This window comes from Engystomops pustulosus, chromosome 2 (assembly GCF_040894005.1).
Source record: "Engystomops pustulosus chromosome 2, aEngPut4.maternal, whole genome shotgun sequence".
Taxonomy (NCBI): Eukaryota; Metazoa; Chordata; class Amphibia; order Anura; family Leptodactylidae; genus Engystomops; species Engystomops pustulosus.
In genome coordinates this window covers 7,207,828-7,229,521 of record NC_092412.1, presented here as the reverse complement: position 1 = coordinate 7,229,521, position 21,694 = coordinate 7,207,828, and the positions used below count along the sequence as shown (strand labels likewise).

At 46.1% G+C, this 21,694-nt stretch overlaps 4 protein-coding genes across 5 annotated transcripts in view; 2 read left to right on the top strand and 2 right to left on the bottom strand.

Annotated features, from left to right (window-relative positions):
• LOC140119971 (uncharacterized) overlaps positions 1-16,716 on the top strand; it is a 36,779-nt gene extending 20,063 nt beyond the window's left edge. Inside the window, exon 6 of the mRNA XM_072139402.1 lies at positions 9,907-16,716. Within this exon, the coding sequence (XP_071995503.1) occupies positions 9,907-10,849 (943 nt within the window). The 3' untranslated portion in view covers positions 10,850-16,716. The remainder of the gene's footprint in view (positions 1-9,906) is intronic.
• Positions 1-21,694, bottom strand: part of LOC140119779 (uncharacterized) — a 654,457-nt gene that overhangs the window by 324,853 nt on the left and 307,910 nt on the right. The window lies entirely within an intron of this gene.
• LOC140119822 (uncharacterized) overlaps positions 1-21,694 on the bottom strand; it is a 661,039-nt gene that overhangs the window by 412,214 nt on the left and 227,131 nt on the right. The gene's annotated exons all lie outside the window — the stretch shown is intronic.
• LOC140119895 (gastrula zinc finger protein XlCGF66.1-like) lies at positions 4,596-9,905 on the top strand. Of its 2 annotated transcripts, XM_072139329.1 has the most exons (7): positions 4,596-4,726; positions 6,437-6,517; positions 6,833-6,912; positions 7,025-7,186; positions 7,271-7,462; positions 7,575-7,736; positions 9,726-9,905. In XM_072139329.1, the coding sequence occupies exons 3-7, from the start codon at positions 6,856-6,858 to the stop codon at positions 9,783-9,785; spliced, it is 633 nt and encodes a 210-aa protein (XP_071995430.1). In that variant the 5' UTR covers positions 4,596-4,726; positions 6,437-6,517; positions 6,833-6,855; the 3' UTR covers positions 9,786-9,905. The 2 variants fall into 2 exon arrangements, with proteins under 2 accessions (XP_071995430.1, XP_071995431.1); XM_072139330.1 differs by lacking the exon at positions 6,437-6,517 and having other exon boundaries at positions 4,639-4,726.

Genomic DNA, 21,694 nt, shown 5'->3' with positions numbered 1-21,694 from the left:
GTAATGTGAGAGGGCAGAGTATGTAGTGTATAGGGTGGTAATGTGAGAGGACAGAGTATGTAGGTTGTAGGGTGGTACTGTGAGTGGACAGAGTATGTAGGTTGTAGGGTGGTACTGTGAGAGGACAGAGTATGTAGGTTGTAGGGTGGTACTGTGAGAGGACAGTGTATGTAGGTTGTAGGGTGGTAATGTGCGAGGGCAGTGTATGTAGGGTGTAGGGTGGTAATGTGAGAGGGCAGAGTATGTAGTGTATAGGGTGGTAATGTGAGAGGGCAGAGTATGTAGTGTATAGGGTGGTAATTTGAGAAGGCAGTGTATGTAGGTTGTAGGGTGGTAATGTGAGAGGGCAGTGTATGTAGTGTATAGGGTGGTAATGTGAGAAGGCAGTGTATGTAGTGTATAGGGTGGTACTGTGAGAGGGCAGTGTATGTAGGGTGTAGGGTGGTAATGTGAGAGGGCAGAGTATGTAGTGTATAGGGTGGTAATGTGAGAGGGCAGTGTATGTAGTGTATAGGGTGGTAATGTGAGAGGGCAGTGTATGTAGGTTGTAGGGTGGTAATGTGAGAGGGCAGTGTATGTAGGTTGTAGGGTGGTAATGTGAGAGGGCAGTGTATGTAGGGTGTAGGGTGGTAATGTGAGAGGGCAGTGTATGTAGTGTATAGGGTGGTAATGTGAGAGGGCAGTGTATGTAGGTTGTAGGGTGGTAATGTGAGAGGGCAGTGTATGTAGGTTGTAGGGTGGTAATGTGAGAGGGCAGTGTATGTAGGGTGTAGGGTGGTAATGTGAGAGGGCAGTGTATGTAGTGTATACGGTGGTAATGTGAGAGGGCACTGTATGTAGGGTGTAGGGTGGTAATGTGAGAGGGCAGTGTATGTAGGGTGTAGGGTGGTAATGTGAGAGGGCAGTGTATATAGTGTATAGGGTGGTAATGTGAGAGGGCAGTGTATGTAGTGTATAGGGTGGTAATGTGAGAGGGCAGAGTATGTAGTGTATAGGGTGGTAATGTGAGAGGGCAGTGTATGTAGGTTGTAGGGTGGTAATGTGAGAGGGCAGTGTATGTAGGTTGTAGGGTGGTAATGTGAGAGGACATAGTATGTAGTGTATAGGGTGGTAATGTGAGAGGACATAGTATGTAGTGTATAGGGTGGTACTGTGAGAGGGCAGAGTATGTAGTGTATAGGGTGGTACTGTGAGAGGACAGAGTATGTAGTGTATAGGGTGGTACTGTGAGAGGACATAGTATGTAGTGTATAGGGTGGTACTGTGAGAGGACATAGTATGTAGTATATAGGGTGTACTGTGAGAAGGCCGGTGCCCAGCGGTAGATATCACTTCCTGTCCTGTGTCTCCTCATTCTCTCACCAGAAGACCATGGAGATACATGTCTGCTGCCTGGGGGAGTATAATACTGAGGTTATATCACACTGTAGTGACCCCATACACCTCACACATCATCTACTAGTGTACAATCAGCTTCTACATCAGGTATAGAAGGATTTTTACCTCAGAAATCATAATTATCATGGAGTTTATTGTATATATGACTGACTGCTTATTATGTTATACACTGTGGTTATGGCGGTGTACATGAGAGAAATCTCTTATAACATCATGTGAACATGACTGAAGGGGTGTAACTGCACTCAGTTACCTCACACACTACAGACATGACTGAAGAAGGGTGACTGCACCCGTTACCTCACACACTATAGACATGACTGAAGGAGTGTAACTGCACCCGTTACCTCACACACTACAGACATGACTGAAGGAGGGTAACTGCACCCAGTTACCTCACACACTACAGACATGACTGAAGGAGGGTAACTGCACCCAGTTACCTCACACACTACAGACATGACTGAAGGAGGGTAACTGCACCCAGTTACCTCACACACTACAGACATGACTGAAGGAGGGTAACTGCACCCGTTACCTCACACACTACGGACATGACTGAAGGAGGGTAACTGCACCCGTTACCTCACACACTACAGACATGACTGAAGGAGGGTAACTGCACCCAGTCACCTCACACACTACAGACATGACAGAAGGAGGGTAACTGCACCCAGTCACCTCACACACTACAGACATGACTGAAGGAGGGTAACTGCACCCAGTCACCTCACACACTACAGACATGAGTGGAGGAGGGTAACTGCACCCAGTTACCTCACACACTACAGACATGACTGAAGGAGGGTAACTGCACCCAGTTACCTCACACACTACAGACATGACTGAAGGAGGGTAACTGTACCCGTTACCTCACACACTACAGACATGACTGAAGGAGGGTAACAGCACCCAGTTACCTCACACACTATAGACATGAGTGAAGGAGGGTAACTGCACCCAGTTACCTCACACACTACAGACATGACTGAAGGAGGGTGACTGCACCCGTTACCTCACACACTACAGACATGACTGAAGGAGGGTAACTGCACCCAGTTACCTCACACACTACAGACATGACTGAAGGAGGGTGACTGCACCCGTTACCTCACACACTACAGACATGACTGAAGGAGTGTAACAGCACCCGTTACCTCACACACTACAGACATGAGTGAAGGAGGGTAACAGCACCCAGTTACCTCACACAATATAGACATGAGTGAAGGAGTGTAACTGCACCCGTTACCTCACACACTACAGACATGAGTGAAGGAGGGTAACAGCACCCAGTTACCTCACACACTATAGACATGAGTGAAGGAGGGTAGCTGCACCCAGTTACCTCACACACTACAGACATGACTGAAGGAGGGTGACTGCACCCGTTACCTCACACACTACAGACATGACTGAAGGAGTGTAACTGCACCCAGTCACCTCACACACTACAGACATGAGTGGAGGAGGGTAACTGCACCCGTTACCTCACACACTACAGACATGACTTAAGGAGGGTAACTGCACCCAGTTACCTCACACACTACAGACATGACTGAAGGAGGGTAACTACACCGAGTTACCTCACACACTACAGACATGACTAAAGGAGGGTAACTGCACCCAGTCACCTCACACACTACAGACATGACTGAAGGAGGGTAACTGCACCCGTTACCTCACACACTATAGACATGACTGAAGGAGGGTAACTGCACCCAGTCACCTCACTCACTACAGACATGACTGAAGGAGTGTAACAGCACCCAGTTACCTCACACACTACAGACATGACTGAAGGAGTGTAACAGCACCCAGTTACCTCACACACTACAGACATGACTGAAGGAGGGTAACAGCACCCAGTTACCTCACAAACTACAGACATGACTGAAGGATGGTAACTGCACCCAGTTACCTCACACACTACAGACATGACTGAAGGAGGGTAACTGCACCCAGTTACCTCACACACTACAGACATGACTGAAGGAGTGTAACAGCACCCAGTTACCTCACACACTACAGACATGACTGAAGGAGGGTAACAGCACCCGTTACCTCACACACTACAGACATGACTGAAGGAGGGTAACTGCACCCAGTTACCTCACACACTACAGACATGACTGAAGGAGGGTAACAGCACCCAGTTACCTCACACACTACAGACATGACTGAAGGAGGGTAACAGCACCCAGTTACCTCACACACTACAGACATGACTGAAGGAGGGTAAAAGCACCCGTTACCTCACACACTACAGACATGACTGAAGGAGGGTAACTGCACCCAGTTACCTCACACACTACAGACATGACTGAAGGAGGGTAACTGCACCCGTTACCTCACACACTATAGACATGACTGAAGGAGGGTAACTGCACCCGTTACCTCACACACTACAGACATGACTGAAGGAGGGTAACTGCACCCGTTACCTCACACACTACAGACATGACTGAAGGAGTGTAACTGCACCCGTTACCTCACACACTATAGACATGACTGAAGGAGTGTAACTGCACCCGTTACCTCACACACTACAGACATGACTGAAGGAGGGTAACTGCACCCGTTACCTCACACACTACAGACATGACTGAAGGAGGGTGACTGCACCCAGTTACCTCACACACTACAGACATGACTGAAGGAGGGTAACAGCACCCAGTTACCTCACACACTACAGACATGGCCGCTGTATGTGGAGGCTGTTTGCTTCTTTGTATGATGGATTTGTATGGGAGTGTTATTACCTCACACATAGCAGATATGGCCGTGTGCTATTACATGGGAGTTTTCTCACATTATTCTCACATACTGTGGACATGGCTGAGGGGTCACCTCATGGATTCATGTGGCCTCCATGTCTCACACTTAGCCTCCATATTGCTGCAGTAAATCAGTTTCATGCGTAACATCATGTCTGACAGAGAAAACTAATATTCTCCAAAGCTCCACCATCACATATACTCAGTTCTCCTCATAAAGGTATCGCCTGATTTCTTCACTCTTCTTCTGCTCTCCATGTCTAACACCGTACAAATCTACACAGCCAGACATCTCATGTCTACCAACTCACCTCCTACACTGATCACATGATCTATGACATCATCACAGGTCCTTCAGCAACCTCTTCTCCTCGATGAAGATGAAGCCCCGCCCCTCAGTGACATCACACTCCCTGGTCACATGACCAGTGGATAGTGAGCAGGGGGCCCCGCCCCTCAGTGACATCACACTCCCGGGTCACATGACTAGTGGATAGTGAGCAGGAGGACGTGTGTGAGGTAGAGAGCGTCCTGCACTGAGGAGAGAAGAGGTAAGTGACCAGAGGAGGTGACTGGGAGATACCACACAGTATTATCCCCCAGCACCTCCTCCTCATATTATCCCCCCAGCACCTCCTCCTCATATTATCCACCCCCAACACCCCAATTTTTTTGGCTAAATTAATGTGTTTTTCATAAAATTGACGCATTCTTAGCAGATAAAATATTAAAAGACTCCACAAGGTTTGCTCCCCAATCTGTCCCGAGTATAACAACCCACGTATGTGGTGGTGACTGCTGTACGGGCTTGTGCCAGGGCATGGGGGGGAACGCCATTCTCAGCAGATTATGTATTGTCACTTTGTAACAGTGTTACAGTCCCTATGTTTTTGTCTATTTGGCGACATTGGATGCACTTTACAAATAGTTCATTTTTGGGGGGACATGCAACATACCAAAAAAATGGTATCGTTATTCTACAGATCACTACGATTACAGCGATACCTCATTAATATAGTTTTTTAAATATTTACAATTTACAATTTTAATGAAGAAAAACTAATATAGAGTAAATGTATTTTTTGTTTTTGTATCGTCATCTTTTCAGACATAACTTTAATATTTCCTGGTTGAGCTGGTTTAGGGCTTATTTTGTTCGCGTTGAGTTGTCCTTTTCTGTGGTACCATTTTGGCGCACATAGCTTTTTTTTGATTACTTTTTGGAACATTTTTGTGAAGGGTTTCATGAAAAATGTAAATATTTGGCCAGATTTAAGGGTTTCGTTTTTTACGGTGTTCACTAACGTTTCAAGGTTATTGTACAGATTGTTAGGGACACGTCAATACCAAATATATGATTTTTTTGTGATACTTATAGGGAAGCGATCCTCTGATCGTTTGTCCAAGCTTCCATTCTCCTAACACAATGTAAGACTCCATGAACACGTCGGGCGCACTGGAGAGGAGGAGAGGCAAACGCTGCCTGCTCCTCCCCTCTCCGGAGAGAATAATGGCACATTGTGTAGCACTCGCCAAAAGGCCGTACGGTCTTCAAAATGGTACAATTGAAAACGTCATCTCCTCTCACAAAAATGACACCGCCCACTACTTCGTCTATTAAAGTATGAAATAGAAGATGCCATAAGATGGCAAAATGAAGAATTTTTTTTTTGTATCGGAGGTTTTACTTTTTGTAAATGTATGAAAACATTATACAACCAATATAAATTTGGTATCCCCGCGATATACTATTTGGTGATAACCAGATAGCAGAGGAAGTGGGGGGGGGGGGATTTAGTGGTTGGTCTTTAGTTTGGAAACTCGTTTGGGAAAACAATTGTTTTTGAACCTTTGTCTGGAGAGCAAGCTGTGGCTCTTCCATAGAACATGTCTGATCCGTAGCCTGTAATAAACCTCAAGAACTATCACTCAGTGCTTGTCTTTGCTGATCACGAGGGCCTTTCGTAAATTGGGTCACTTCAACTATGATACACAAAATCTCTAATCCCATCCAGAGAGTCACATTGTAGGACTAATAATTTATTTGCATTTGTTTATTACATGAAATAATTATTCAGAAAGAATTCTGTCTCTCTCAGACCTTTTAGTTTTTCTCTACTAAGCTCCCCCTACACTGCGCTCATTACCTGTAGCTCCTCCTACTCTTCACTCATTTCCTGTTTTAACTGCACATGTTTGAACTCGTTACCTATCTAAAAGACCGGTCTACAAACTCAATCACGCTCCAACCTCTCCACCAGGAGCAAGACCAAAATGGAAGAAACAAGATGACTGTATATTCTTCTCGGTCTGGGGCTCTATGCAAGATCGTGCCTCGTGGGGTAAGGTTGATCCGGAGAAAGGGAAGGGATAAGCTCAGGATTACGTGGAAGGACATGGTCAGTGGCCTGAAGAGAGCTGGTACCACAGTTTTGTAGATTCCCACTAATAATTTTGACTATTGAAAAAAAATCAGTTCAGGGGACTCATTGTGGACAGCTTTGTAAGTCATAGTTAGTACTGTATTTTACATCCTCCGGCTTGGTGATAGACTCGCACCATGGACGGTGTGCAGTAATCTTTCTCATTCCTTTTAAACTCCTATGTCTATGTTTCCATCAAAAGAACATAAATCTTTTCTACCAATGATATTCCAGGTGGGAAGAAGATATTAAACTAGATGGCTACAAGGATCGAGGACCTCACCTTAGAGATGATCTCCTTGATAACCGGAGAGGTGAGAGTCTCCCAGGACACGGCTCTTATCTCTAGGAATAACAGCGGGAAATGACTGGAGAGGTGAAGGATTCTTAGGATCTATGTAGTGATCAGTGTCTCCCCATACACAGGATTACACAGTAGTGAAGAAGTCGTCTGGTGAGTGTGTGACCCCCCGTGTGTCAGGAGGATGGACCCAGAGCCCCATCACCGAGCCTCCACCTCATTCACTGATACATGAGCAGAAGATCCTAGAACTTACCTCCAGGATCACTGAGCTGCTGAGCGGAGAGGTGAGCGCTGCCGGGAATGCTGGGACATTGTACAATAACACAAGGGAGGGGTCTGGGTGATGACTTTGTCATTGTGTGTGACAGATTCCTGTAAGATATGAGAACATCACTGTCCATTTCTCCATGGAGGAATGGGAGTATCTAGAAGGACCCAGAGAACTATTCAAGAACATCAATATAGTAAATTGCTCTCCAGGAGCAGAGAAGGATAGAGACCTAATGGCGGCCAGGATCCTGGAGCTCACCCTGGAGATGATCTCCTTGATAACCGGAGAGGTGAGAGTCTCCCAGGACACGGCTCTTATCTCTAGGAATAACAGCGGGAAATGACTGGAGAGGTGAAGGATTCTTAGGATCTATGTAGTGATCAGTGTCTCCCCATACACAGGATTACACAGTAGTGAAGAAGTCGTCTGGTGAGTGTGTGACCCCCCGTGTGTCAGGAGGAAGGACCCAGAGCCCCATCACCGAGCCTCCACCTCATTCAATGATACATGAGCAGAAGATCCTAGAACTTACCTCCAGGATCACTGAGCTGCTGAGCGGAGAGGTGAGCGCTGCCGGGAATGCTGGGACACTGTACAATAACACAAGGGAGGGGTCTGGGTGATGACTGTGTCATTGTGGGTGTCAGGTTCCTATAAGGTGTCAGGACGTCACTGTCTATTTCTCCATGGAGGAGTGGGAGTATATAGAAGGACACAAGGACCAGTACAAGGACATCATGATGGAGGACCACCAGCCCCTCACATCACCAGGTAAGAGGAGACCTTCCTGATTATAGAGGACAGAGCAGGTGTGAGGTCACCTCCTCCATCATCTCATCATCACATATAGACAATGTATCAGTCACTGTGTATATTTCCTATAGATGGATCCAGTCAGAGAAATCCACCAGAGAGATGTCCCAGACCTGGAGATTCCCGGGATATTACACAGGAACCAGAGAGATGTCCCAGTCCTGGAGATTCCCAAAATGCTGTAGAGATCATTAGAAGAAATACATATATGATTAAGACACATTCCTATAGGACCACTTAGACTATAAGATATGGTCGATTGTACACTCACCGGCCACTTTATTAGGTCCACCTGTCCAACTGCTCGTTAACACTTAATTTCTAATCAGCCAATCACATGGCGGCAGTGCATTTAGGCATGTAGACATGGTCAAGACAATCTCCTGCAGTTCAAACCGAGCATCAGTATGGGGAAGAAAGGTGATTTGTGGCCTTTGAACGTGGCATGGTTGTTGGTGCCAGAAGGGCTGGTCTGAGTATTTCAGAAACTGCTGATCTACTGGGATTTTCACACACAACCATCTCTAGGGTTTACAGAGAATGGTCCGAAAAAGAAAAAACATCCAGTGAGCGGCAGTTCTGTGGGCGGAAATGCCTTGTTGATGCCAGAGGTCAGAGGAGAATGGGCAGACTGGTTCGAGCTGATAGAAAGGCAACAGTGACTCAAATCGCCACCCGTTACAACCAAGGTAGGCAGAAGAGCATCTCTGAACGCACAGTACGTCCAACTTTGAGGCAGATGGGCTACAGCAGCAGAAGACCACACCGGGTGCCACTCCTTTCAGCTAAGAACAGGAAACTGAGGCTACAATTTGCACAAGCTCATCGAAATTGGACAGTAGAACATTGGAAAAACGTTGCCTGGTCTGATGAGTCTCCATTTCTGCTGCAACATTCGGATGGTAGGGTCAGAATTTAGCGTCAACAACATGAAAGCATGGATCCATCCTGCCTTGTATCAGCGGCTCAGGCTGGTGGTGGTGGTGTCATGGATCCTTCCTGCCTTGTATCAGCGGGTCAGGCTGGTGGTGGTGGTGTCATGGTGTCTTTGGGCCCCTTGGTACAATGCCACGGCCTACCTGAGTATTGTTGCTGCCCATGTCCATCCCTTTATGAGCACAATGTACCCTGTAACATCTGATGGCTACTTTCAGCAGGATAATGCGCCATGTCATAAAGCTGGAATCATCTCAGACTGGTTTCTTGAACATGACAATGAGGTCACTGGACACAAATGGCCTCCACAGTCACCAGATCTCAATCCAATAGAGCATCTTTGGGATGTGGTGGAACGGGAGATTCGCATCATGGATGTGCAGCCGACAAATCTGCGGCAACTGTGTGATGCCATCATGTCAATATGGAGCAAAATCTCTGAGGAGCTTCCAGCACCTTGTTGTATCTATGCCACGAAGAATTGAGGCAGTTCTGAAGGCAAAAGGGGGTCCAACCCGTTACTAGCATGGTGGACCTAATAAAGTGGCCGGTGAGTGTATATCACCTACATAACTAAGGATCAGCTCCTGCAGGCCATCACACATCCAGTAGAGAAGATGGAGCAGATATTGACAACTTATGTAAAGATATAGTAGCTTTCATAGAAGAGATGTGAGAAATCTGTTTTAACCAGTTCAGGGCCAGGTTGTTTTATTTTGATAGATCAGACATTTTGGGTCATATAAGATTTTTTGGTTGGTACAAATATTCATTATTTTGTATGAATATTTTGTTTTTTCTAGGTGAAGATCAGAACAATGACCTCCATCAATCTCTCCCTTCTTCTCCCTGTCATGAGGTAGAAGAGAATCAATCACAAATTGACAAAAGAAGGCCGTCGATATTATTGTCGGGTTCTGAATGTGGGAAACATTTTATAAAGAAATCTGATCTTTCTTTTCATGAGAGGCGTCACAGAGAAACATGGTCATATCCATGTCCAGAATGCGGGAAGAGTTTTACCCAGAAACAAGCTCTTGTTCAACATCGGAGAATTCACACAGGGGAGAAGCCATTTTCATGTCCGGAATGTGGGAAATGTTTTACACGTAATTTACATCTGGTGGAGCATCGAACAAGTCACACAGGGGAGAAGCCTTTTTCGTGTACTGAATGTGGGAAAGATTTTAACAGGAAAAGACTTTTACGTGAGCACCTGAGGAGTCATTCAGGAGAGGAGCCTTTTTTATGTTTAGAATGTGGGAAATGTTTTACAGATAGAACTCGCTTCTATAGACATCAGAGAACTCACACAGGGGAGAAGCCATTCTTATGTAACGAATGTGGGAAATGTTTTACACGGAATTCATATCTTGTGGAACATCAGAGAATTCACACAGGGGAGAAGCCATTTTCATGTTCCGAATGTGGGAAATGTTTTACAAAAAAAGCATATTTTGTTAAACATCAAAAAACTCACCTAGGGAGAAAACGATTTTCATGTGCTGAATGTGGAAAATGTTTCATCCTAAAATCAAATCTTGTGGAACATCAGAGAATTCACACGGGGGAGAAACCATTTTCGTGTACTGAATGTGAGAAATGTTTTACCCAGAAATCAAAGCTAGTGGAACATCAGAGAATTCACACAGGGGAGAAGCCATATGTATGTACTGAATGTGGGAAATGTTTTACCAGGAATTCAACTCTTGTGGAACATCAGAGAATTCACACAGGGGAGAAGCCATTTTCATGTACTGAATGTGAGAAATGTTTTACCCAGAAATCAAAGCTAGTGGAACATCAGAGAATTCACACAGGGGCAAAGCCATTTTTATGTACTGAATGTGGGAAATCTTTTACCAGGAAATCAAAGCTCATGGATCATCAGAGAATTCACAGAAGGGCAAAGACATTTCCATTATAAGAATGTGAAATATGTGTTACACTGAAATCATGTCTCTTGATAAATCGGAACCTTTTACAGTGAAGACACTGATTTTAAGTTCTGAATAAAATATTCTGGAAACTCTAAAGAATCACACAGAATAAACTATTATAGGATCTGGATTTAAAACTGGGTATTGCTCCCCCAAATATATATTGTTACTGTAATCCTTGAGGGGTCTAGTTATTAAGATGGGTCCAGTCTTTGAAGGTTTTTACTGCCCTGCTATATTAGGGGCTCAGCCCTAAATAGTGCCTGAAATATGTTCCAACAAAATTTGCCAATAGACGCTCCTTCCGAACGTCCTAACGTCTGTCAGGCTCCAGGGGTAGTGGACCCACTGGACCACTGCGGACGATGACGTAAGCCGACACCTGGGACTGGAATCTAAGTGGCACCTGGTTTTCGCCAAAGCCCACCGCAAAGCAGGTTGGACTTGCTGTGGGAAGGTAACACCAGGTCGTTCCACTGGTGCAACTTTGTCCGTGGTGGCGGCCAAGGTGCGGTACAAGGACTTTAGGCAAGTTCATAGTCGGGGACAGGCATGAGGTCAAAACAGGCGGCAAAGGTTCAGGGTCAGAGCAGAACAGAAGGTCAGGGCTGGCAGCAGAGGAGTGTAAACAGAACAGGTCCGAAATCACAACGGGAAATCACACTAATTGCAAAGGTCATGGGAATAAGCTTTTTCTAAGGCTGTAAGGCATAAAGATCCGGAAGGGTGTGTGGGGTGAGGCTGGATTAAATAAGATTCTGGGAAGGCTAGCGCCAATTAACTTGGCGTGGCCCTATAAATCTTCTGAAGCCGCCCTAGGAGATGGGGATGCATGCGCATGGCCGGGAGGACCCGGAAGTAGTAGCGAGGATGGGTGAATAGCTATGGCGCAGGGTTTAACGGAGAGGCATGGGTGAGCCCGCGACCACCTGTGACAATGTCCAAATAAAATGAACAAATAAAAAATGATGTCAGCATAAAGCGCACATATGATCAATGTTAGTCTAACCACCCAAATTGGTTGCTTACTAACTGTATAATGAATATAACATTTAGAAAAAAAACATCAGAAAAATTTAAAAAAATAAGTGCAATAACTAAAATATAGCATTAATGTGAAGTACAACATGTCATGAAAAAACAAAATAAATGCATATCCCACAGGCAGATTTGAAAAATCAGGCAGTGTCCTAAGGCTGAAAATGAGCTCAGTCATTAAAAAAAAATCAAAAGTATCATATATACTTGATTATAAGCCGACCCGAGTATAAGCCAAGACCCCTAATTTTAACACCAAAAACTGGAAAAACCTATTGACTCGGGTATAAGCCGAGGGTGGGAAATGCATTGGTCAAAGCCCCCTTTAGTATATAGCCTGCCAACCCCCTGAAGTAGCCATTCCGATTGTCCGTATATACTCGACTTTAATTTTTGTGTTGAAAATTCCCCACTCGGCTTATACTCGGGTATATTAAAGAAAATAAGGTCGGTACTCACCATTCCGATGGCCCGGGCCGCGGCAGGTCCACGGCAGCTACGTGGTCGCACGGCGCCGCACTCTGTGATGTCAGCAGCAGATGGGTCGGGCCGGCAGAATGGTGAGTACCGAGTTTCTTTTTTTTTTTAATAAACCCGGGTATAAGCCGAGTGGTGAATATACTTATACTCGAGTTTATACGGAATTAAGAATAATGGGGCAGATTTATAAAACGGGTCTGAAGGTTAGACAGTGCAGAGTTAGACTGGACCGTCTCATACTGCATCAGATTGAGACTGTTTACTTGCACCCTGCACCTCCTGTTAGTTGGTTTAAATAACGCCAAAAAACTAGGACACAATTCTGTCGAGTCAGGAGTATTTTTAACTCGTGGACCTTGAAAAACTGTCCAAAACCATTTATAATTGTGGTGCAGACAGTTTTTTAGTGCAAACTACGACAGATTAATAAATCTCTCCCACTATTTGTAAAAATGCTGGTGTAAAAGGTGTCAAATAAATGGAAGTGAAAAAAATCAAAACATTTTTTATAATTCACACATTGTTGGCCTCATACTGAACCGTGAAATAAAGCTCACACTGTCTCCTCTCTCTGGAGCACCAGGGTGTGGACATACGTTCCGCCTGCAATGTGTTTCGAAACGTTTGCTTGTGCCGATTGCATCTGCGTTTCTGAGGAAATGCATGTGATCAGTAACAAGCACTTCCTGAATATTACTTAGGGAAGGAGTGACTGGATGCTGCTTCCAGGACTCTTACTTCAATGGCCGAACCCTCTGCAGCAAGAACATACAACTGATTGTGCTTGATGCACGTTGTAGGAGTCGACCCAATGGAAGCCCCGCAGATCTGATCTAATCACAGATTTGACTTTTTGCCCCACAAATCTGAAGCCGATCAGGTTTAGTGGTCTCCAACAACTAAAGATAAATCAATTCCCTCCAACTGGTAGAACAACATTACGACCTCCCTCCTCAGAGGGTAGACCCCTTTAGGGTGCGGCCAGTTTGTACGGTAAGGCTCGGTCTGTCCAGTGGTAATAACTTTTCAACACTTTTACTGATCGATGTGATTTTGAGTTTTCTTGTGACACATTGTAGCTTATGATAATATAATTTCGCTGATCAGTTTCTTTTTTGGGGGGAAAAATGTGAAAACAATTACAATTTTCATAATTTTTAATTTTCGACTTTTTAGTAAAAAAATCATGCCACAAATTTTTTTTTTGTCTTTTTCTTTGGTTCTTCTATGGTTATTTTTTTTTTTACGAACTTAACATCTCAAATTCTTCAAATCAACATTTGGGAAGTCTGTTTACCGTTAAATTCTCTCAGGAAGCAAACAAAAATGGATTGGAAATTTTTTCGTTTTAATTTTTTTATAAGAATGTTCTCATTTAGCCCAAAAATGTACACATTCAGAGGATATTAGAGGTAAAAAATTTGGGGGGAGTTTCTTTAGAGTATGGAAATACCTCACATGTGGATGTCATCTGCTATTTCGGCACATCGCAATGTCCAGAACAGAATTAGTCCTATTGGGTTTTAGGCAGTTCAGATTTGGCTACAAATCTTTTCAGGTGCATCAACGTACTTGCAGAGCCCCTAAAATACCAGTACAATAATAAACCCACAAAGGTAACACCATTTTGAAAACTACACCCCTCAAAGAATTTATCTAGTATTATAGTGAGCGTTTTAATCCCTGAGGCTGGCCAAAATGTTGTACAGAGTGAATGGTGCACAGTTAAAATTTCACTTTTTAAAATAAAGATGCCATTTTAATGCCAAATATACTTTAGCCAACAGACACCTCTTTAGACAAACGCACCAAAAATCATTATGTGGGCTGTCCCGTGTACGGCAATACCCCACATTTGGTAATAGTCTACAGGCTGGGCACATGGCAGGGCTCAGAAGGGAAGAAACAAAATTTAGCTTTTGGAGCTTTGTTTTTTTTACACTAGATTGCTCATCGGGTGCGTTGTTATGTTAGCAGAGCTCCTGAAGTACCAGTACAATAGAAACCCCTAAGAAGTGACCCCATTATGGAAACTTAACCAATTTATCTCAGGTTGTAGTGAGCATCTTAACACCCAAGAAGCTGGTTAAAATGTAATTATAAATTGTATGGTGCAGAGTAAAAACTGCATATTTCCTCTCAAATGTGCCATTTAAGTGCCAAATATATGTCACGTGTGGTCCCGCGATCCATATCGCGGATCACGGGGTAAGCCGTGCCTCTCGCTCCCCGCCTGCGCACCGCAAGCGCAACTTATGGGTCCCGGCTCCTGTCCTGGCCTCTTCAGTTCCGGCTGCTGCTGCTCCTTTGTCCTCGGCCGTGCGCGCGCGTCCCCTGCTCCTAGGGCGCGCGCGCACCAACTTCTGCAGATTTAAAGGGCCAGCGCGCCGCTAATTGGCGCTGGCCATTTCAGGTAATCTATTTATTCCTGTCTCTTCCTGTGATCCCTGCCGAATCTTTGTGCCCTGTGCCTTGGAGAAAGCTTTGTTTATGCCGTGTGCTGTTTATGTGATTTCCCTTTGTGACCCTAGTTCTGCTTTTGACTACACTCCTTTGCCGCCTGCCTTGACCTATTGCTACGTCTCTGACTCCGATCCTGTGCTGCCCGTCCTGACCTCCTGCCTGTCCCCGACTACGAGATTGCCTGCCGTTTCTGTACCTCGACCTTGGCTGCCATTGCGGACAAGTCACGCCTGTGGAACGACCTGGTGGTACCACGCCGCAGGAAGACCAATCTGCTTTGCAGCGGGCTCTGGTGAAAACCGGGTACCACTTAGATTTCGGTCCCAGGTTGTGGTTTGTGTCATCGTCCGCAGTGGTCCAGAGGTTCCACAACCTTGAATCCTGACAATATATTTTGTCCAACTTATGCCACTGGAGACAGACTCCCCAAAAATCATTATACGGGTTGTCCCGGGTTTGGCAATACACCATATATTGCAATAACAGGATGGGCACATGACAGGGCTCAGATGGGAAGAATTGGCATTTGGATAACAGGCATTTTGCATGTTTTTTTGGCATAATGAAGCATTTGCAGATACCCTGAGAGACCAGTACTGTAGAAACCCATGCGAACTGACCATATTTTGGAAATTACACTCCTTAATGAATTAATCTAGGGGTGTAGTGAGCATTTTACCCCTACAGGTGGACCCAAAGATAAGCATATCTATTATGTCATCTTGTGCCCAACTCCTGTCACTGGAGACAAACACTCCTGGGTACGGCATTACCCCATATGTGGCAATGATCTACAGGCTGGGAACATGGCAAAGCTCAGAAGGGAAGGTGTGGCATGATGTATAAGCTGTTATGAGTACTTCAGGATAATTCTTCCAGTAAATAATAAAAAGCACATATCCAAGGAGGTGTGATATTTCTTACATAATCCTGGTTTATCGGAGCATGTGTCACACTGGTAAATGTATTCCCTCCTTATACCCCTTTTGGAGCACATCCTGTCTCTTCCTGGCAGTTGGGGGAACTTCTCCTGGAAAATGCTGTCCTAGAACAATATGTATGGCCTCACTACCCGAAGTACTGGCACTCCACCCTTACTGGTCTCTAAAATGTAAATGTTTTATTGAAAATTATTGAATTGAAATTCCTTGAAAGTTGCCTTCTGTCCTGCACATCGATGTAACACGTATGCATTATATAGTGCCATCTGCATGATGTGCACGGCCAGCTTCTTGTACCACACCCTCGATTTCCGCATGGCGTTATAAGGCTTAAACACCGACAAGTCAAGTCCTCCCATGTACATGTTATAATATACAGTAAGGACAGGGGTACTGCTTGTAGAATGGTCACAAGAGCTTACAATCTATAAGGAGGAGGACACAGGGAGTGACAGTGCTTGTAGAATGGTCACAAGACCTTACAATCTATGAGGAGGGGGCACCGGAGGTGACAGTGCTTGTACAATGGTCACAGGAGCTTCCAATCTATGAGGAGGACACAGGACGTGACAGTGCTTGTACAGTGGTCACAAGAGCTTACAATCTATGAGGAGGAGGGGACACAGGAGGTGACGGTGCTTGTACAATGGTCACAGGAGCTTCCAATCTATGAGGAGGACACAGGACGTGACAGTGCTTGTACAGTGGTCACAAGAGCTTACAATCTTTGAGGAGGAGGGGACACAGGAGGTGACGGTGCTTGTACAATGGTCACAAGAGCTTATAATCTATGAGGAGGATGGCACAGGTGGTGACAGTGCTTGTACAGTGGTCACAAGAGCTTACAATCTACGAGGAGGAGAAGGACACAGGAGGTGACAGTGCTTGTATAATGGTCACAAGAGCTTACAATCTTTTAGGAGGGGACACAGGAGGTGACAGTGCTTGTACAATGGTCACAGGAGCTTACAATCTATGAGGAGGAGGACACAGGAGGTGACAGTGCTTGTACAATGGTCACAAGAGCTTCCAATCTATGAGGAGGACACAGGACGTGACAGTGCTTGTACAGTGGTCACAAGAGCTTACAATCTATGAGGAGGAGGGGACACAGGAGGTGACGGTGCTTGTACAATGGTCACAAGAGCTTATAATCTATGAGGAGGATGGCACAGGAGGTGACAGTGCTTGTACAGTGGTCACAAGAGCTTACAATCTATGAGGAGGAGAAGGACACAGGAGGTGACAGTGCTTGTACAATGGTCACACGAGTTCACAATCTATGAGGAGGAGGGGACACAGGAGGTGACAGTGCTTGTACAATGGTCACAAGAGCTTACAATCTATGAGGAGAAGAGGACACGGGAGGTTACAGTGCTTGTACATTGGTCACAGGAGCTTACAATCTATGAGGAGGAGCACACAGGAAATGACAGTGCTTGTACAGTGGTCACAAGAGCTTACAATCTATGAGGAGGAGGGGACACAGGAGGTGACGGTGCTTGTACAATGGTCACAAGAGCTTATAATCTATGAGGAGGAGGAGGGGCACAGGAGGTGACAGTGCTTGTACAGTGGTCACAAGAGCTTACAATCTATGAGGAGAAGGACACAGGAGGTGACAGTGCTTGTATAATGGTCACAAGAGCTTACAATCTTTTAGGAGGGGACACAGGAGGTGACAGTGCTTGTACAATGGTCACACGAGTTCACAATCTATGAGGAGGAGGGGACACAGGAGGTGACAGTGCTTGTACAATGGTCACAAGAGCTTACAATCTATGAGGAGAAGAGGACACGGGAGGTTACAGTGCTTGTACAATGGTCACAGGAGCTTACAATCTATGAGGAAGGGACATAGGAGATGACAGTGTTTGTACAATGGTCACAAGAGCTTACAATCTATGAGGAGGACGACACAGGAGATGACAGTGCTTGTACAATGGTCACAAGAGCTTACAATCTATGAGGAGGAGGACACAGGAGATGACAGTGCTTGTACAATGGTCACAAGAGCTTACAATCTATGAGGAGGAGGGCACCGGAGGTGACAGTGCTTGTACAATGGTTACAGGAGCTTACAATCTATGAGGAGGAGGGGACACAGGAGGTGACAGTGCTTGTACAATGGTCACAAGAGCTTACAATCTATGAGGAGAAGAGGACACGGGAGGTTACAGTGCTTGTACAATGGTCACAGGAGCTTACAATCTATGAGGAAGGGACACAGGAGATGACAGTGTTTGTACAATGGTCACAAGAGCTTACAATCTATGAGGAGGACGACACAGGAGATGACAGTGCTTGTACAATGGTCACAAGAGCTTACAATCTATGAGGAGGAGGACACAGGAGATGACAGTGCTTGTACAATGGTCACAAGAGCTTACAATCTATGAGGAGGAGGGCACCGGAGGTGACAGTGCTTGTACAATGGTTACAGGAGCTTACAATCTATGAGGAGGAGCACACAGGAAGTGACAGTGCTTGTACAATGGTCACAAGAGCTTACAATCTATGAGGAAGACAAGGACATGGGAAGGTTTCTGAGGGCAGAGGCTGCTACCCCTCCTCTTCATCCCTCTCCAAACTCTCCATGATGTGTCTCCTTAAGGCTACAATCACACACATGTATGGGGGACATATATACGGCCGATATACGCCCCCCATACACTCCTATGGGCTCACGGCACCTTACGGGAGCGGTACGGTGTCGCACGTGTGCTGTAGGACTTGTCCTATCTTTCTGCGTGATATGGCGCCGTGCGCTGTGTATTACTGTGGAGAGGGGCGGGGTGAGCTGCGCTCATCCCCTGCTCCTCTCTGCGGCGCCGATGTATGGCTGCCATACTACTACGGCGGGCATACATCGTCTGAATGTAGCCTAAGCAGAACTTTTACTTCCAGGCCCCAGTCACAAGCCTCTCAGTTCCCTGCGCTGTACTGAGGAGACCCAACCAGTGTCTTCAGTTGGGAGTCTGTTCCTTCTGAAATAGATAGACTGGTTTGGTTTTAATCCCGCATCATGTCATAAGGCCTGTTGTAGGTCATGCTTGATGTCAAGGGAGCTGCCTTACAAGGTAGCTAAGAGGCGTGGTTCTCCTTATCCTATCCTGGAAAACTTTGCCTATTTTCCCAGAATCCACCTAGTAGAGCATCAATGGCTAAAAGACTCCACACGCCCACATGGCGGCCTGAACGTGCAGAGTCTCTGCAAGGAGAACTTTTTCTTCCCCACACTCTCCATGATGGAAGAGTCTCCTCCCCTTGTAACCAGTGCCCCGCCTACCCTGATCACATGATCTACAACATCATCACAGGTCCTTCATCCACCACTTCCACTCTATACACCGTGCTGCTTCCCCGCCCATTCAGTGACAACACATTCTCAGGGTCCCTGACTAGTGGATAGTGAGCAGGAGGCCCCGCCCCTCAGTGACATCACACTCCCAGGGTCACATGACTAGTGGATAGTGAGCAGGAGTACGTGTGTGAGGTAGAGAGTGTCCTGCACTGAGGAGAGAAGAGGTAAGTGACCAGAGAAGGTGACCGGATAATTCTGGGTTGGATTACGCACTATAACCTGTGCCGCTCTGAATGTATTGATCTTTGCTCCAAATTGGATATTATTATAAATATATAATATATATGCAAAGATTCTCTAATTTATTATTGAGCTACAGGGGATTTATCTAGTACAAGAGGGAGGAGCTTATGTTCCGTGCTTGGTTGTAATGGGCTTAAGATGGGAAAAAGTCGTAGATCTATATGAGGCTGCAATGGGCTCCAGACTATACGATAAGGCTCGGTGAGAAAGGAACAACTGAAGGCTCAATAACTAGAGAATGGCAGAAAGATGATGTAAATGTTTCTTGGTATGCAGCTCGATGTAAGTCTCGCCTCATGGGGTAAGGATGAGTCTAAGAGGTCAGGAATCAGCCCAGAACTACATAGGAGGACTTGATCACTGACCTGAGGCCCAGAACTACACAGGAAGACCTGGTCACTGACCTGAACCCCACAACTACACAGGAGGACTTGGTCACTCACCTGAACCCCAGAACTACACAAGAGGACCTGGTCACTGGCCTGAAGCCTAGAACTACACAGGAGGACTTGGTCACTCACCTGAAGTCCAGAACTACACAGGTGGACCTGGTTACTGACCTGAAACCCAGAACTACACAAGAAGACTTGGTCACTGACCTGAAGCCCATAACTACACAGGAGGACCTGGTCACTGACCTGAAGCCCACAACTACACAGGAGAACCTGGTCACTGACCTGAACCCCAGAACTACACAAGAGGACCTGGTCACTGGCCTGAAGCCTAGAACTACACAGGAGGACTTGGTCACTCACCTTAAGTCCAGAACTACACAGGTGGACCTGGTTACTGACCTGAAGCCCAGAACTACACAGGAGGACCTGGTCACTGACCTGAAGGCCAGAACTCCACCGGAGGACCTGGTCACTGAGCTGAGGCCCAGAACTCCACCGGAGGACCTGGTCACTGACCTGAAGGCCTGAACTCCACCAGAGGACCAGGTCACTGACCTGAAGGCCAGAACTCCACCGGAGGACCTGGTCACTGAGCTGAGGCCCAGAACTCCACCGGAGGACCTGGTCACTGAGCTGAGGCCCAGAACTCCACCGGAGAACCTGGTCACTGACCTGAAGGCCTGAACTCCACCGGAGGACCTGGTCACTGACCTGAAGGCCCGTACTACACAGGAGGACCTGGTCGCTGGCCTGAAGCCTAGAACTACACAGGACGACATGGTCACTGACCTGAAGCCCGGAACTCCACCGGAGGACCTGGTCACTGACTTGAAGCCTGGAACTCCACAGGCGGACCTGGTCACTGACCTGAAGCCCGGAACTACACGGGAGGACCTGGTCACTGACCTGAGGCCCTCGACTACAAGGGAGGACCTGGTCATTGACCTGAAGTCCAGAACAACACAGGATGACCTGGTCACTGGCCTGAAGCCCACAACTACACAGGAGCACCTGGTCACTGACCTGATGCCCAGAACTACACAGGAGGACCTGGTCACTGACCTGAAGCCTGGAACTACACGAGAGGACCTGGTCACTGACCTGAGGCCCTCGACTACACAGGAGGACCTGGTCACTGACCTGAAGTCCAGAACAACACAGGATGACCTGGTCACTGAACTGAGGTCCACAACTACACAGGAAGACCTGATTGTAAGATTTATTAATAAATCTTACAATCAGATATTCTGTATTATTTTAATATTCTGTGTGTAGTGACCTATGATATAAACTACAGTACTCTCCACTCTTTTTAGGTAAGAAAACTCTTTTCATTTTGCATAAAATACTTATTATCCCAACAATTTAACCTCTACAGATAAAGTTTTCTTCAAAAGACATAATCTCTTGTACTAATGAGGTTTCAGGGATGGACAAGGACAGAGAGCAGATGGCGGCCAGGATCCAAGATCTCACCCTGGAGATGATCTCCTTGATAACCGGAGAGGTGAGAGTCTCCCAGGACACGGCTCTTATCTCTAGGAATAACAGCGGGAAATGACTGGAGAGGTGAAGGATTCTTAGGATCTATGTAGTGATCAGTGTCTCCCCATACACAGGATTACACAGTAGTGAAGAAGTCGTCTGGTGAGTGTGTGACCCCCCGTGTGTCAGGAGGATGGACCTAGAGCCCCATCACCGAGCCTCCACCTCATTCACTGATACATGAGCAGAAGATCCTAGAACTTACCTCCAGGATCACTGAGCTGCTGAGCGGAGAGGTGAGCGCTGCCGGGAATGCTGGGACAATGTACACTAGTGTAGATTTGTACCGTATTAGCCATGGAGAGCAGAAGAAGAGTGAAGAAACCAGGCAATACCTTTTTGGGGATAACTGAGTATATTTGA

Coding starts and splice junctions, on each gene's coding strand:
- LOC140119895 (XM_072139329.1), top strand. CDS start 6,856: ATGGCTACAAGGATCGAGGACCTCACCTTAGAGATGATCTCCTTGATA. Junction 6,913..7,024: donor TCTCCTTGATAACCGGAGAG/GTGAGAGTCTCC, acceptor CCCCATACACAG/GATTACACAGTAGTGAAGAA. Junction 7,463..7,574: donor TCTCCTTGATAACCGGAGAG/GTGAGAGTCTCC, acceptor CCCCATACACAG/GATTACACAGTAGTGAAGAA.